General features: G+C 38.3%; 3 protein-coding genes across 11 annotated transcripts in view; 2 read left to right on the plus strand and 1 right to left on the minus strand.

Moving 5' to 3' along the window:
* FAM169A (family with sequence similarity 169 member A) overlaps window positions 1–9066 on the plus strand; it is an 83750-nt gene extending 74684 nt beyond the window's left edge. For all 7 annotated transcript variants that reach the window (XM_008274546.4, XM_051833236.2, XM_051833237.2 and 4 more), the window contains 2 exons: window positions 3169–3372; window positions 4828–9066. In XM_008274546.4, coding sequence (XP_008272768.1) covers window positions 3169–3372; window positions 4828–5376 — 753 coding nt within the window. In that variant the 3' untranslated portion in view covers window positions 5377–9066. The remainder of the gene's footprint in view (window positions 1–3168; window positions 3373–4827) is intronic.
* A 723-nt stretch (window positions 9067–9789) lies between these two features.
* NSA2 (NSA2 ribosome biogenesis factor) lies at window positions 9790–16523 on the minus strand. Its single transcript, XM_002721114.5, has 6 exons — window positions 16386–16523; window positions 14436–14623; window positions 13836–13986; window positions 12406–12585; window positions 11129–11321; window positions 9790–10081 (listed from the first exon to the last, which is right to left on the minus strand). The coding sequence occupies exons 1-6, from the start codon at window positions 16386–16388 to the stop codon at window positions 10014–10016; spliced, it is 783 nt and encodes a 260-aa protein (XP_002721160.1). The 5' UTR covers window positions 16389–16523; the 3' UTR covers window positions 9790–10013.
* An 84-nt stretch (window positions 16524–16607) lies between these two features.
* The window catches only part of GFM2 (GTP dependent ribosome recycling factor mitochondrial 2), a 65356-nt gene continuing 64183 nt past the window's right edge, over window positions 16608–17780 (plus strand). Inside the window, exon 1 of one of the 3 annotated variants that reach the window (XM_070056889.1) lies at window positions 16608–16809. The gene's annotated coding sequence lies outside the window, so the exon portion shown is untranslated. The remainder of the gene's footprint in view (window positions 16810–17780) is intronic. The other 2 variants (XM_008274542.4, XM_008274543.4) reach the window with 2 other exon arrangements.

Raw genomic sequence — 17780 nt, forward strand, 5'->3', positions numbered from 1 at the left:
TCCTACAAATTCCAGGAATCTGAACTCATTTAAAAACAAACAAACAAAAAAACTAGAAAACAAATAGGCAAACACCTTATGACTCAGTAAACTCTTCTTCTGGTTTGATTTCTGTAGCTCCTCAACTATTTATCTTTATTTTCTTTTTTTCTGCTAGTTCCTGTCCTCCTCTAGTCCCATATCACTTGCCTGCTGAATATTTCTATTTAGATAAATGTTTTCTATCACATTAAATTTAGGAAAATCTGTATTACTTCTGTACTGATTCTGTTTTCTTGTTTCTTATCTTTTATCCTGTTCTCAAACCTAAAACTTGAAGGACTAACCTTTTCTGTTCCATCGCTTCTCACTTTTGGTTAGCTATTCATCAGAATTTTAAGCTTTTACTATATCCTTCTTATTTTCTTCCTTTTAACATTGCTATTTTTTATGCATTTTACTGGTATTTCCTTCTGTGTATAATTCACTTTGTATATCATCTGGCTTAATATTTCTTTTCTTTATAATAGTAAAATTACCAAGCAATAGTATTATATTCATATTTATCTTAGAAAAATATAATTAAAGTTTCTGATCTTTTTTAAGACTTTATTTATTTATTTGAGAAGTAGAGCTACAGACAGAGAGAGGGAGAGACAGAGATAGGTCTTCCATGTGCTGGTTCACTCCCCAAATGGCCGCAAGGGCTGGAGCTGAGCTGATCTAGAGCCAGGAGCTTTCCCCCAGGACTCCCACATGAGTGCAGGGGTGCAAGCACTTGGTCCATCCTCTGCTGCCCTCCCAGAAACATTAGCAGGGAACTGGATCAGAAGAGGAGTAGTTGGCACACAAACTCATGCCCATATGGGATGCTGGAGCTGCAGGTGGAAGCCTAACCTACTGCACTACAGCATGGGCCCCAAGTCTCTGATCTTAACATCTGTTTTGGAAAATTCTTTCATACACTTTTTTTTTATTTTATTTTGACAGGCAGAGTGGACAGTGAGAGAGAGACAGAGAGGAAGGTCTTCCTTTACCGTTGGTTCACCCTCCAATGGCCACCACGGCCGGCGCACCATGCTGACCTGAAGCCAGGTGCTTCTCCTGGTCTCCCATGTGGGTGCAGGGCCCAAGGACTTGGGCCGTGCTCCACTGCCTTCCCGGGCCATAGCAGAGAGCTGGCCTGGGAGAGGGGCAACCGGGACAGAATCCAGTGCCCCAAGCAGGACTAGAACCCGGTGTGCTGGCGCCACAGGCGGAGGATTAGCCTATTGAGCCATGGTGCCGGCCTCATAGACTTTCAGTACCGTATATAATCCAACGAAATCTATTTCTGAACACTTAAATGCATCAGTTTTCTAATTTTTACAGTAATAATGAAATTCCCTCTTTATTAAAATGTCACTAAGATTAATTATAAGTATTTGACATTGAATAGATATAAATTTACAATCATTGGAAGAAGAGTTTGAGAAATTGGAGGGTATTATAAGATCTCATTGCCATATTTTAGTAATGTGACACAGTAGGCAGGAGTATTCAGAAATGTCCATGGATTGGCTACAATGAGCTAGCTGGCTGGGAATGGCTCTTCCCAGCAAGAAGCAGCACCTAAATTCAGTTTTCCATGAGAATGGTAACTGCTTCCTCCTTCTGCCAAAGTAAACTGTAACTTCCCACAGGCCTCAAAGATTCCCATTGCTGAAGAGCTGGTGTATTGTAAAAAGTTTACATAAAATCTGCATCCTCTCTTGTATCTTTTGACTGAAAATCTTCCTCCTGTGATTGGTCTATAAGAAGGTTGAGCAAAGGGCTGGCATTCTGCACAGTGGTTACAATGTAGCCTGGGACACCCATATCCAATATTGGAGTGCCTAGGTTTGACTTCTGCCTGTGCTTCTGATCCTGTTTCCTGCTGATGCATACCCTGGGAGGCAGCTCAGGTGCTTGGATCCCTGTAACACAGGGAGGCTCTGTTTGAGTTCTGGACTCTTGACTTCAGCCTGGCCCCAGCCCTGGCTGTTGCAGGCAGTTGGAGAGTGAATCAGTGATTGGTTGATCTCTCTATCTTCCTTTAAAATAAAATGAGAGTAAATTTAAACAAACTTTTAAAAAGGACATGTAATAAGAGGCGGGGTCTTTGCCTGAGTTTCAGAACTACTGTCTGTTATTTGCAGAGCATCCTGGTCCTGTCCCATTTCTCGATAATAGCTTGTATATGGGATACTCATGGATTTTTTTATTTTGCTGACCCTGCCTCATAAGTTTCCCTTTTCCTTGAGTAAGACTAATGTTTAACTTATATTCTATGATTTGTTTTTTAAAAAAGACAGAGATCTTCCATCCTCTGGTTTACTCCCCAGATGGCCACAGTGGCCCCGTGCTAGGCCAAGCTAAAGCCAAGAATCTGGATCTCCTTTCTGGGTCTCCCATGTGGATGGCAGGGCCCAAGCACTTGGGCCGTCTTCCGTGGGGAGCAACTCGGACGAGACTAAGTTACTGGAATTAAGACTTATTCTATGCATCTGCTCTCCCACAATATGGCGCTGGGAGAGGAGTAAACAGCTTCTACACAGCTGCCTCCAGTTCGACCAATAAACTGCAGGAGCTGCTCCTGATTGAAGGAGAGCAGCATGCTCAGTGTATGGGTAGCAGAGTTGGGATTGGTAGAAGAGGACTATAAAGGAGGAGAGAGACAACATGCACCAGGAACATCCGGATAACATCTGAGCAGCCCCCGAGAGAGCCGGCTGGCGGTGTGCCGCTCCCCCACGGAAGTGGGGAAAGTGGCAGGGGGAACCGCCCCTCCACGGAGGTGGAGGGGTTGCCAGCCAACCCGGGAAGGACCAGCAGCAAACCCGGGAAGGGCCGAGCAGACAAAAGAACAGCGCAGGGTCTAGTGTCGTTCCTCCGCGAAGAGGGGGAGCGACAGTCTTCCACTGCTTTTCCAGGTACATTAGAAGGGACCTGCATCAGAAGCAGAGCAGCTGAGGCTCAAAATGACACTTACATGGGATGCCAGTGTTGGACCCATTGGGCCACAATACTCACCCTGTAATTTATATCATAATATTCTAAATTCATCGTGAGTACTGGTTGATGACAAACAGGCTGAGAAGGGATCAGTCTTGTATAGCAGTTTAGTTTTAATCTTATGTCCTAACTTCTCCTTACTGTTCCATGGTGTAGGAATCTGAATTAGAGCCTATGAATGGTGAGATAATTGATGATGCCCTTAAGACCTCACTTGTAACTGAAGAGGAGGACTCCACTAGTGAAGGTTTAGATGAAGAATTGAAATTGCAGTCTTTTAATTCCAGCGAAGATTCTACAAATCTTGTTCCACTGGTGGCCGAATCTTCAAAACCCCCTGAGACTGTTGCAGCTGATAAGGTAAGGAGGAAATAACCTAATTTTTTTAAAGATTTACTTTATTTATTTGAAAGAGTTACAGAGAGAGGTAGAAACAGAGAGAGAGGTCTTCCATCCACTGGTTCACTCCCCAGATGACCACAGCAGCCGGAGCTGTGCCAATCCGAAGCCTGAAGCTAGGAGCTTCTTCCAGGTCTCCTACATGGGTGCAGGGGCCCAAGGACTTAGGCCATCTTCTACTGCTTTTCCCAGGTCATAGCAGAGAGCTGGATCGAAAGTGGAACAGCCGGGACTAGAACCGGTGTCCATATGGGATGCCAGGGCTTTAACCTACTGCACCACAGCGCTGGCCCCAAATTTTTTATTAAAGTAGACAAATATTGGTAATATTGAGGTGGAGGGATATATATGTTTTTTTCTTCTTCCTCCAGATTAACATGTACAGTCCTTAAGGAAAATTAACTCTTATTCTAGATTTAATATAAGAAAATAGGATCAATAATATTCCATAAATCAAATCTTTGTAACCTTATTCATATCTAACTTATGGTAGCAAAATGATTTTTATTTTTATAGACATAGAGAAATACTTAGAAAAATGGATAAAACTTTATTTACCAAATATCTGGGTTCATAGTCTATGACCAATGCAGTGATTTTGATTTGCTTTATACCAACAGACTAGATTAATAGAAAAAAATCTTGACAGGGGGAATTAAAAAAAAGATTTATGTATTTATTTGAAAGGCAGCATTACAAAAGAGAGGGAGAGATAGAGACAAAAAAATGAATGAATCTTCCATCCAATGGTTCACTGCTGACCCAGGTTCAGACCATCTTTTGCTGAATTCTCAGGCACATTAGTAGGGAGCTTGATCTGCAGCAGAGCAGCTGGGACTCGAAGTGGCACTCATATGGGATGCCGGTATCAAAAGCAGTGGCTTAACCCACTGCACCAAAACACCAGCCCCTGGTATGGAGTGTTTTAAAAGACAATGTTACTTTTTAATATTTTAATTGAAGGCTAACAAAACCATTGTAGCTTTATTTAATTAGTGTCTCACCTAAATAAGGGAATTAAAACTCCATTGTCCTTACCTATCATCTAATAGAGAACCATTGTCAAACTAATGGGATGAGACAGTGTCATGTCCCAGTGGATTCTTGGTTCTGACTCCAGTAACACCAAAAGTTTTTCATGATTTTCAAGAACCTTAATCAGTTTAAGGTGCCTGAAGTAGTATTTGAGGTAATAATTGCTTTTCATATATCTTTAAAGTAAGAACTCAGTGTATCAAAATGATGTGAGACACTTTTAAAGAAATTGGGGTGTGTTTAGAATGGTACATACAATTGACAAAAGTAATGATGACTGAATTCTTTAAATTGTATTTCAGTGTCATTGAAAATAATTTATGTGTCTAAAATAATTTATGCTACATTATAAAATTCCATTTGTTGACTTGTTATTTTCAGATTCCACATATAACTGACTCAGATACGTTGATAGACCAAGGCCCATCTGATGAAAAGGGGCACACTGAAGAGAAACTGTCCCTCATTCCCAAAAAGAAAGCGCATTTTGGGAGTTCAGACAGTGTTGCTACTCTCTCAAATGAAGAACGATCAGACAGTGGTTTTCCAAACTCTGTGACACCTGAATTTTCTGAAGAACCAGTCTCTGAGAATTTATCACCCAATACCACTTCCTCGTTGGAAGACCAGGGCGAGGAGGGGGTAACTGAGCCCCAGGAAACGTCTACTGCTCTTCCCCAGAGTTCTCTGATAGAGGTAGAACTTGAAGATGTGCCATTTTCACAGAATGCAGGACAGAAAAACCAGTCTGAGGAGCAGTCTGAAGCATCTTCTGAACAACTGGATCAGTTTACACAATCTGCAGAAAAAGCTGTGGACAGCAGCTCTGAAGAAATAGAGGTGGAAGTGCCTGTGGTAGACAGGCGGAATTTAAGAAGAAAGGCCAAAGGGCACAAAGGACCTGCTAAGAAGAAAGCCAAGCTGACCTGAAGAAGAAGTACAGATGATAAATCCCCTTCTTTGTAACATAATTGTTGTTTTTAAAATAGGGTAATAAGCAGCATGGGGCACAGGACAAAAATTTCCAAAGTTATACTTTCAACTTGTTTATGATGCAGTTTTTCTCTTCACTTTAGGACCTAGAATTCACCATTCTTTTAAATTTTCAGGCTGTTTTGTGTAAATACAATTTTTTATTTTTATTAACCATGTTTCAATTTTGGGGAACCAGATCATATTATATTTTGTTTAGTGGTGGGACATCTGACCATTAATGTTTCAAAAAATGCAAGCTAAAAAACTGAAAGTATAGGCTTTCCATTACCTGTAAGAGTCACAGAAATCTTTATATTAAGGATTTTAATTGTAAAACTTGCTGAGGGTCCTAGGAGTTTTATCTTCAATATCATAATCAGGACTTTTTTAAATGTAGGCATGCCTAAACAAAAATAAGTGTCAATAAATTAGAATAAATATAACTTCAAGTATATGAGAGCACAAAATCAGAAACTTAAGTCAAAGTTTATGAAGGTGATATTTTGGTTTTAGCCATGTAATTTTAGTCACACATGCAGTTTCTTCCTTAAATTCACTGCCTGTGGAAAGGTATACACAAAATCTTGTTTCTCTCACATAACATTTGATATTAAAAGTACTGCTAGGGATTTAATTGTGGCATATAGGCACTGATTATTCAAACTTTCTTTGCTCTTTTTTTCTCTGCATTTTTACAGATGCTTACAAGCTTAAAGAGTATGCATTTACATTTAATCAGGTAAACATCCAATATTATATTATATTAGAGATACAGTTTAACTTGGGCTATCTGATCCCTGTTAGAAATAAGTCAGTTAAACTGGAGACTGTACTGTTGTGCCCACTCAAGTTAACATCTGTACTTTCAGAAGTATAAAGTCTCTTTCTTAACTGCTGGTTCAAATTGACTTCCCTTAAATTCCCTTCCTCAGACTTCTGCCACAGCTGTCATTCTAGAATCTTATTTACATTCCCATCCCCCACCTCCCCAGCTTTTCATCCACCTCTCTTAAATAACTCTTGGGATGATTTCCCCAAGTCAGAAGACCTGCTGTCTGCCTGTCTTTTTAGCTTACACCCTTGCTGTCCATATTTCAGTAGATTTGGAACTGCGAAATCCCACAATTTCAGACCTAAATGGCAGTAGTAAAGTTGCCCTCAGACTGTAGTTACAAGACCTTCAGTCAAATTGGAGATGTAAGTTAGCCTTTTGATCTTGCCCACTCTTGTTTTTTCTGTGAATACTGGTTGCAAGCTAGCCTGTTATGTGTACTTCGTGTTGAGTAGAAAAATTTGGGGGAAAAATAGCTCTCGACTATTAATTTTTGCATGGTAATTAAAAATGAAAATGGGTATTTGTTGACTCTAAAGACAATCTCAGAACAGGCCTGGTATTTGGAGGTATTACAAATTTGCACTTAAGTTGATGAATATTTTGAGACTAGATTGTTTTTAAAAACAGCTTGCTCTTGATCCTTCTGTGAAATACATTATGACTTTCATATTACTGAGGTACAGAAGATTGATGTTAAAGGTTCATTCAGTCTTCAGTCAGGTGATGTCATATTGTTGTACTTTATTTGGGGATGTTACTATTTTAGAGAGATCTAATTAGTTAAAATCTGAATGCAAGCCAAATAGTAAACTCTCCCATTCATGTAACACCTTGAACACTTACATGCTTTATATTTAGTTATTGGGTCAGAAGTAAGACAGATTCTTTCATTCTCAAAATTGGCCATTTGTTTTCTCAATAAATGCTAATAAGGTGAAAGAATGGCTGAAACTAGTGAGTAAAACCTACCAGTCATGCTGTTTTATACATTTTATGAGAAACTTCTATTTAATATCACAATTAGGGAAATAACTAAAGATTCTGTTAAGATCCAGGAAGTTCTTAATGTTTCCATTTTTCATGTCTTAAAGAGATTTAAAAACAGTACTTTGATATTTCCTGAAGATTGAGCTGACAACTCCATGTATGAATATAGTTTGAGTTCACAACACGGAAACAGTTATTCATATAAAATCACTGGAGACTGATGGTATAAGCTTATACTTGTTAAACCTGTTTAAACAGCAAATGGATTTTCAACAGTTTCAAAACTTTCTTCAACATACCAAAAAAAATTTATATATTATCCCTTGATAGTTAGAAAATGTTACTTGGGTTGCTAAAGCGTAAAGGAGAAGTGAGGTAGATGGGAGAACCTTTCACATTCAGTAACTTAAGAATTTATAACAAAAATTACCTTCAATAGTCTGAATAATAAACTTAGATATTTGTAGTTTTTCTAAGGCAGTAGAAGAAAATCTTAAGAACTAAGGACTGAAATGTGATTTCAGCCAGCAAGTCTAATTGTTACATAGTTCTTTGTGAACTTATTTGTTTAGAAGTTGTTTATGAAGGGAGTTCACTTTTTGTGTATATACATATATATTTCTTTGTATAATATAAAGCAGATGGTTATTACAAAAATTTTAGTTCTCCTTTCAAGTTTAAATTATTCAATTACTAGGCATCACAGAAATTAGTCTAAATTTTTATTACAAAGCTCCTCTGCAACTTTTAAAGGTGAGAAGTTCTATTGCGGTTTTTTTTTTTTTAATATAAAATCAAACAGCATGACTTAGGATGTCTTCTGTCTAAAATGTGTTTATATTTATGGTGTTTTCATACATTGAGATGGTAATAACATCTAATATAATGGTTTACTTTTTGAAGATTACCAGAATACTACCTAAAACGGTTTCGTAACTTTAGAAAACATCCAGAAGGCTTATCATTGCATACAATTGAGCCTTTACCTAATATCTAAGTATCTGCTCTTATGTTCTACTTTATCTTTGGAATTACCTTCTAAGGTTCGGGTACACCAGCAAACTGAAACAGATCTCAGTGTAAATAAGAATTTATACTAACATTGCTCATCTGTGCAACAGTACTTTGGAGACAAATTCTGCTTTGTCCACTAGTAGCAATATGGTGTTCAGGTATAATCGTCTTTCATGGTTGTGATTAGTTACAAATGTTATGCTTATGTTTGCGTACTTACATTATATAAAGCTTTCCTTGTACCTCACAAAATACTCATTTACTTTGTTCTGACTTCTAAAAAATAAGCAAACCTCATTTCTGCAGTATCCAGTGATTACCTGAAGTTAATTTCATTCTTTTACCTCCAGAAGTTGTCATTCACACTTTGCCAATTTTTATTAATGGTAAAGTCATTTGTTAAAATCTTAACTGTAAGAAAAGTTCAGCTCTGTCATCAAGTGACTGTATTATCCAAGGTCATCATTTCCAAGGAAACTAGCTTTTCATGTCTGTGTTCTAAAACTTCTATGTCTATGGAACTTAAGAAAAGATGTTACATCATTCAGAATAGCAAATCTTACTGAGTACTTATATTTGTTTTCTTTATAGTTTTTTTAAAGGTGAAAAGTAGTAATTAAACCTATATTTTGTGTTTTGTGGTCTGTTTTTCAAAATTTTTTCCCTTCATTTGTCCCCAAGTTCATTCATGAAGATGTACTTAGATACTGAATTTGTTAAGATGTGGAATGATTTTTATTAAAGGAACAGTTAATCACACTGGATGTACTCTGAAGACAGACTTTAAAAAAATAAATACTTTAAAACAAGTGGTGACTATAGATTAATATAGTACAGACACCCTAGTGCTTAATGCCTCATAGTTCAGATCACAAAAGTGCTCTAACCAAGTTATGACCCTAAAACATGACTTTTTACAAGTGTATTACCTAAGTAACTGCAAATAAATTTCAGGGCATCAGTGCAGGCTATTTCCTTTTAAAACTAAGCTGAAATTACTTAAATCAAAATTTAGTACCACTTGGAAGGTAAAAATACATTACGCTACATTTAGAATATATAAAACAGCTAAAAACACAAAAGCATTTAATGTTTTTCATCTTTTTCATGTTTCAAGTAGAAAATGTAGTTCCAACTATACAATATGAGAAAAACAGTTTAAATACCCTTACTATACAAAGAAATTAAAGATTAATTCTAGTTGAGATCTTTTGAGTTTTGAACTTTTTCTACTTACTGCAGTGTGCCTTTTCTACGTACTTTTTAGTATAAGTATTTTATAAACTTGAACATTACCATTTCTTAATGCTACATGTATTATGCTACATGTATTAGATGTAATGATGAAAAGTGAGATGGAAGAGACTTAATGTCTTAGATATAACAAAGTTTCCTAGCCCAGGTTCCCATTTGAAGTACACACTGACCTTTATGAAGTGCTTGCAATAATTCTGGTGCTTTTTCCAGTAAAGACAAATCTGCATTGCTGAATACCAAATCATTAACGCAGATAAATGATGAAGCAGGACATCTTTTTGCTTTAATTATTCACATTTTATTAACATGTAAACCTTAAGCAGACTCCAATAAAGAACAGTCAGTAAAAGTGCATCTTTTTAATGTTTTTTACACCTTAAAATAATTCTCTTGCTGACTGCAGACATGAAGGCTATTTGGAAGTATTCAGAAAAATCATAGTAAAGACAGTTTTCCCACTTAGTTTGTAGTCTTCAATAATGATTAGGAGTTACTGTTATCAAACAAGTAAGACTGCATTTATGCATCCATCATTTTCAGGATTGTTGGTAACCTGGGCATATTTCCCTAAAGAAAACAGAGAAAAAGGAAAAGGGAGGGATGTTATCTAATAAAAATTTTAAAGAATATAACCTTTGCCTAAAATATTTCTAATTAGCACTCTTAGGAAATAGAACTGTAGAGAAAGATTTCACAAAATTAAGTAATTCAAGACCAAGCTTAAAGTCTTAATGCAATTTTTGATTTTACAAATGGTAGCCTGCTGCATTCTATTGGGACATTTTCTTAATAGGCCTCTAATTCCCCACATAATTTTTACTGAAAAATGCCAACAGGTTTTAAATGAGTTCAAAATCAACTTAACTATTTTAAAATTAGGGTCAGCCAACATGAAGTTTAGAGCCAAATTACAGATTGTATTCCTCCCCTCAAAGACCAAAGATTAGGGAAAATCTGGGCACTAAAAGCAGAAAATGAACAATGAGGAATTTGTTTTAATTATTACTGAAAGACTGTAGTTATGTTTGGTGTGTGTCTCCCTTCTCATGGTTGATTGTGTTTTCTTCCAATTTTTTTAGTAACAATTTTTATTTAAAAAGCATCAAGATCTAACACCTTACATAATTACAACCAGTAAGCCAAATTTTAAAAAGGAATATATTCATAACTACTTTTTCTACAAAAAATGTTCTTCCTAAAAATTCACATAAGATTTACATTAAGTTTTTATTTATTTATGTATTTGAGAGGCACGCAGACAGATCTCCTATCTGCTAGATCACTTAATGGCTGACACAAGGCAAGACAGAAGCCAGGAGCTGGGAACTTAATCTAACTTCTTACTAATAACTACTTGAGCCATTACTGCTGCCTCTCATGGTGCCCATCAGCAGAAGATGGAATCAGAAGCAGAGCTAAGACTCAAGCCAGGCACTCTGATAGCGACTGTGGGCATCCTAACATCTGCATCAAATGCCTGCCCCTGATTTACAGTAAGTTCTAAGCTCTTACACATTAAAAATTTTTTTCGCTGCATATTTTCTATCAACTTGAAAAGTAATTCTGGTTAAGACTACAGAACAGCAATAGTCCCATATTCAAATATTTACTTACCCCAAATAACCTTGCCTCCTTGCGTCACAAGGCCCAGCTCGCTCACATTCACCTCAATGACAGTACCTTTAGTAATTACACCCAGAGTTGTGTATAATGGGGATGATGGATTCTTTTTTACACCAAGTATTGGCAGACAGAAGGTGGCTTTCAGTTCTGGATGTGTTACATGGGCCTTCTTAAAACGTAAGCCCTAATAAATCAAACACAATATATAAAATGGTCACAACAATGAGTAGTATGCTCCATACTTAATTTTTCTAATCATTTCCAAAAACCCATGGGTAGAAAAACACATGCTGTTTGCTAATATGCATTAAAAATTACTCAGGTAAACAGTAGGGTTAACACTATCAGCTTTCCCCATTTTTGTTTTCTAAAGAATAGATATCTGAAAGGCAAAGTGACAGGGAGAGAGGAAAAATCAATAGCTTAACAGCCAAGCTGGGGCAGCCCAAATCCAGGAGCCAGGTACCCCATCCTGATCTCCCACATGGGTGACAAAGGCCCAAGTACTTGAGCCACCCTCAGCTTCTTCCTAGCACACTGAGCAGGAAACTGGATTAGAAGCACAGCAGCAGGAATTTCAACTCACCCCATAGGGGATGCTTGGCATTGCAAGCTGTGGCTTAACCCACAGCACCACAGTGCTGGCCCCTTCTGTTTTTCTAAGCAGGATGACCATCTAGTTGGGAAAGTAATTTAGTCTAAGATTTTGCAAATACAAATATTGAATTATCTCTTTGGAGGAGGGCTGAGAAGTGGTGGGATCAGTTTGAGGGCATATTATTATCATGGCTACAACAGGAATGAAGCTACTTTTATACTGCCCCCTTTAAAAAATGATTGTATAGTCAACATTTTCAAAAGCATTAAGATACTTTCCTTACTAAATCAGAACCAGCATTTGACAAAGCAGTCCTATTCAAGTTTTCTAACTGTTCTCAAAGACAAGTGTTTGATGCCTAGCACAGAGTCAGGTATTCAAGTAGACTAATTGCTGAATGAGTAAATGTGACTTTGAGTGGAAAATGAAGATTCCAATATGTAATCTTTAAAATTGAGAATTCATTAAAAATGCCTATTATTTTTAATTTAAAATCTCTTATGAAGCAGAAAACAAGATTTTCAACTGCAGTGGGAAAAGTGCTAAAGAATCACTACAAATAACGAAAAGCATAAAAACATCTTTCACTTTGTTTTTCCTATCATTTTTGGAAATTTCAGGAAACTGTAATGTACTTTAGTCAGTCACTGCACTCCTGCAAAGAACTTACCATTGGTCTAATGAATCTTTCATATTTAGGTGGTTTTCTTGTAAAGCCATCTCCAACAAAGCAGACTTTGGTAACCATCCTCTTCCATGCCTTCTTTTTTCTTTTCCCTGTCCGAATAACTTTTAATACTTCTGTTTCTCCCTGGGCACGAACTTTAGGCAGAGGGACTTCCCATTTTCCCTAAAAATAGAACACAGTTATAACTTACATTGTTAGTAAAGAACATTGAGAATGACAACAAAAATATGTTTTAGTCATACACAGTATTAGATTCTTTGTTCACATTTTTGGCTCAACTGTTATCTATAAGTCTAAACTGTTTCCTCACAAGCTACAAATTAGGCAGAAGTAAACTAAGTTTATATATTTTGGGTACATTAAATAAATGGTTTGCTTAAAAATCTCAATGCTTGTTTTGGGAAAAAAAAAAGAAAAAAAAATACTACCTGTAGTGAGGCAGTGACTTCCAGAAGTAGTAGATGTGCTTACTACCAGTTAAATAACTGGAAAACTTGCCTCCCTTAATGTCTTTGTATTTCTGTCTTACATGGATTTCTAGATTATATTTACTAGGACAACGTCCTCTCCAGAGGTTTTCTTACCTTCCTGGAATTCAAATTCTATGACAAAACTGTATCAGTGTGAGGCAATAGAAAGAATTCAGAACTCACAGTCTGGGAACAGTTCTATCGTATTTCAGTGAGGTGACATAGAAGAATGATTTATATCATCTTGGAGGCAAGTATCATCAACAAAATCAGAGGAGGTTAAAAATGTAACTTCAGAAGTTTTTTTTGAGTGCTAAAGTTCCTCAAAAAGTGAAGTAAATTTTTAAACATAAATTTGGAGATTATAAGCTTTAAAATAAAGATATTCTTCTACCTGAATTCATCAATCTAGTCATAAATATTAAGTCATATCTTCTCTGTTTTCAACAGAATTTAGCCATGCTGATAGAAATACAATTTAGAGGTATTTAGGAAAAACCAACCTGCTGAATTCTTATTTTTATTTAAGTCAAATCACTTAAGAAGTTTCTCACTATTCCAGTTTTTAATCAATTTGGGCACTGCAAGGCAGCAAACCCAAGAAACAGTTGGATTTTTCTTCACAACTGCACAGCATTAACAACTGTGGGAAGTATGGGGAGTAATTAAATTCTGAATATGAAATTCACTGTTTACATATAACACTCTTCTTATATAACTTTCTTAAAACTGAAGATGTGTGACATTCTTAGAAATTTTTAAAAGTTAAATTATAAAACTTATGGTGATGAGAATGCAAGTTTTTATAAAATGTACAGACTTTAACATCTAAATAATGGGAATAATATTTAAAATTAAACTGAAGAAACAAAGAACCTCAAATCTGAATTTAAGCAATTTTAATTCTCTAACAAAGAAATAAAAACTAATATCATTGCTTACCGCCTTCTCTTTGCGTTTTTGTTTAATCATGTTGGAAAGTACTTTAGCTCGGGACTGTCCTTCTCTGTCTAGCAGATAGGCAGGCACTGCTCCCTTGGGAGTCTTTTCATCATTCTTTTGTTTCGTGTTTCTCTTCTCATGCATCTTGATACTACCAAGAAGAAAAACAAAATCAAGATTTTTTTTTTTTTTTTTTTTTGACAGGCAGAGTGGATAGTGAGAGAGAGAGACAGAGAGAAAGGTCTTCCTTTTGCCGTTGGTTCACCCTCCAATGGCCGCCACGGCTGGCGCGCTGCATCCGGTGCACCGCGCTGATCCGAAGGCAGGAGCCAGGTGCTTCTCCTGGTCTCCCGTGGGGTGCAGGGCCCAAGCACTTGGGCCATCCTCCACTGCACTCCCGGGCCACAGCAGAGAGCTGGCCTGGAAGAGGGGCAACCGGGAAAGAATCCGGCGCCCCGACCAGGACTAGAACCCAGTGTGCCGGCGCCACTAGGTGGAGAATTAGCCTATTGAGCCGTGGCGCCGGCCAAGATTATCTATTTTAATAGTTATTACTCAAAGGATATTAACTTGCTATGACAAATAAATGGGATCACTTACGTCTTTTTCATCTGTATTTTCTCAGCATGGCGCTGCTTATGGTAGAGCTTGGCCTTCAGACCAATCATCTTTTTTGCTTTCTTTGAACGTTCATGAGCCTCCCGACTTTCCTTTTTTCTCTTTTTCTCATGGTAATCCAAACGGTACCCATAGCGTTTACGGTGTAATTCAATATATTCATTTTGTGGCTATGAAGATTAAGAGATGTTACTTTGATTTTTAAAAGTACTGTCAGAATATTCTAAAATCCTTTCTTTTATTCAGCACATAAAGTAGACAAGACCATACAACATCCACAAATTCCCTTAAAATGATTCTAGCACTATTAATAATAAGCTACTCACATGATGTAAATAAATTCTGATCCTGGATGATATGAACCATCAGAGTTTACCCGTGTAATAATGTCACTGAAAGTTACTGTTCATTGAAGGGACTTGTCCAAAACCCACTGGACCACTAACAGGATAAGCTGATTGATTACAGGATCTATTTATTTCTCCTAGCATAAGGTAATATTTTCTTTAATAACACCATTGTTACATCCCACTTTTTATTTTTAAATATTAAGTCAGTTTTACTTAACTATAATTTACTTACCCATTTTAGATGTATGTGTATAGTTCTGAGTGACTCCAGTTGTGTAACAACCACAATCAAGACATAGAATATTTCCATCACCCAAAAAGACTCCCTCTGTTTCACTTTGAAGCCAATCCTCTTTTCTTACTCCCAACCTGACATCTGTCTCTCTGGTTTTGTTTCCCAGAATGAGATGGTAAGTGAAACCTATAGTACACTGCCTTTTACATGTGGCTTTTTTCAGTTAGGATAAGGCCTTTAGGATTCACCCCTATGGCTGGCTGCCTGTACCTATTACTCAACTTTTTTTTTTTTAACTGAGTAAGTATTCCATTATATGAACTTAACAGTGTTTATCCATTGAACAGCTGATGGATATCTGAGATGTGTCCAGGTTTTGGTGATTAGGAATAACGGTGCAATAAATCATTCATGTAGGTCTCTGCATGGACATCTGTTTACTTCTAATTTTCCAAAGTGCCTGTATTATTTCAAACTCCAGCAATGTATGAGGTTCTTTTTGCGTTTTAAACGAGTTTGCTGCCTTGTGTTTAAAAACATACAGCCGAGTCTATCTGTACTTTAAGACTGAAAAATAAGAGCAGGCATTTGGTCCAGCAGTTAGGCTGTGGCTTGGGACCCTGCATCCATATGGCAATGTCTGGGTTCCAGTGCCAGTTCTGTTTTCTAGTCCAGCTTTCTGCTAATGGACACCCTGAAAGGCAGTGGTGATGGCCAACCACATGGGAGACTCAGGTGAGTTCTGGGCTCCTGGTTTCAGCCTCATCCAGTCCCGAATGCTGTAGGCATTTAAGGAATGAACCAGCCAGTGGAAGATCTCTATTTATCTTTCAAGTAAAACGTAAAATAACGTTAAAATAACTTTTTAAGACTCCCAAAGTAAAACAGTGCAAAGCAAACTCCATCACAGTAAACAATGCTTAGGAACGGTAACAGGTGTGGAGTTTTCAATGGCTACCACATAGACTTTGCAGCAACCAGAAGCAAGGGGCGTGAAGTGTCAGAGCAGAAACATACAGTGAAGATAGGGATCTGGTAGGTACACTTGGGCCGCTTGGGCCGGCTTGGCAGTTCAATAGCCACCTGGTCTTTGGCAAGTTTCCTCCGTAAAACGAAGTGGCGAGATTAAGGCCTAAAGTAAAGCGTTATCACAAGCCGCTGGCACTGATGACCACTGTGGCGAATCCAGGACTTTCATAGTGAAATCTGTCTTGCTCCAAAGCGAATACCCGACTCTACGTCCCACTCCACGGAGTCAACCATCTTCCCTCCAGTACCTGAGCCGAGCCCTGCACCCCAACTATCTCAGACGCCCTACGTCCCAAGCGCCCGGGGCAGCCTTCTTACCATGGTGACGGCCTTAGAACCGCCAGGTGCAGCCTCCTGGGTGCGAAGAAGTTCCCGACTTTCAGAGCTCAGAAACCCACGAGACAACTTCCGGAAGTTCGTGACAGGAAATGCTCATTTTCTCTAACCGCCGAGTGAAGAGGAAGCGCGATGCAAACGTTCCGTGCTTCTGTTCTCCATTTCGCCTACCATGGAGGAAGTTGCTGGTAGGCAGCATTTGATCGGTGCACTTCCGGAAGTGAGGAACTGTAGCTGCCGGAAGAGGCAGAGCGCGTGAGACTCCGGTTTTTTTAGGCAGGTTCGCCAGCTTTCGCCGAGGTGGTTTGCGGAGAAGTGAGCTTGCAGACTTTCGTGGGGCCAGTGCCACGTATTCGCTGCAGTCCAGAGGGAAGAAATCAGCGTCGGATATAAGAACGAATGCCAGGTGAGTATTGCGCCGCACAGTACCTGTGACCCTGCTGGGCGCCACCGACCTTCCTGCCTGTGACTGATGCAGCTAGTCGCGGAGGAGGACGACGGCCTCAGGCCCCACCCCCTTGGTGCCCGCTCGGTTTTGGACATTTCTTATATCCTTCGGCGAGGATGGCCGCGCTTTGTGCCGTAATGTGTGTAGTTGGAGACGCAGAGAAATTACTATACATTCACACACACACACACACTATTCAGAACTACTTCCAGTAATTCCTGAGGTCCTTTGGTGCAGTGGACCAAGTGCTGAGTGAACTTGCACGTTGAGGAGCAGCCCTCTAGTGCCGCAAAAGGAATAATTCACTTCAAGAAAGTACATTGGTTTAACACTGCCCGTTTTACTGTACAGGCACAAAAGTTCCCTTCATGCCCCCACAGTGTGGAACTTGATTTGGTTATAATAACCGCAAAAAATCGTACCATAAGGAAGACTTAATAAAGTGTTAGTGCTTGGATTTGGAGCAGTTTTTAAGATTCCTGAGACCTTTGAGGGGTCAGAGCTATTTTCATCATCACGGTACTAAGATATTATTTGCCTTTTTCAGTTTGTGACATTTGCACTGAATGTCACTGAAGGGTGAGACAGCTGTCACCTTTGCAAGAATCTAGGCAGTGGAAGCAAATAATGATACAAATAAACAGAAAGAATTCATGGTCTATTAAAAATCAGTGGACTGCCATGCCCGGAAGGTGTAGAACACAAAAATAAGAATCATGGGGCACTTAAAGAAATCACAGAGTATTTCAGTATGCAAGTAAAGATGTTGCTAAGGATCAAGTCATGTGGGAAAGGAGAGCCTAAAACATCCGGTTAAAATAGCCTGTTTGCATTGGGATTTGTTACTGTGTGTTAACTTCTAAATTGGGAACCTTACTTCAGAGTTGTGTTACAGCTAATGTTTATTAGGAAAGTATCTGGCGCCAGCG

Source organism: Oryctolagus cuniculus, chromosome 14 (genome assembly GCF_964237555.1).
Source record: "Oryctolagus cuniculus chromosome 14, mOryCun1.1, whole genome shotgun sequence".
Lineage (NCBI taxonomy): Eukaryota > Metazoa > Chordata > Mammalia > Lagomorpha > Leporidae > Oryctolagus > Oryctolagus cuniculus.

What these genes read in the sequence shown, in the direction of transcription:
- NSA2 (XM_002721114.5), bottom strand. An exon ending in AAAAACGCAAAGAGAAGGCG is followed by an intron (nt 12,586 to 13,835) that starts GTAAGCAATGAT and finishes TTCTATTTTTAG; the next exon opens with GGAAAATGGGAAGTCCCTCT. An exon ending in AAAGATTCATTAGACCAATG is followed by an intron (nt 11,322 to 12,405) that starts GTAAGTTCTTTG and finishes TTGATTTATTAG; the next exon opens with GGCTTACGTTTTAAGAAGGC.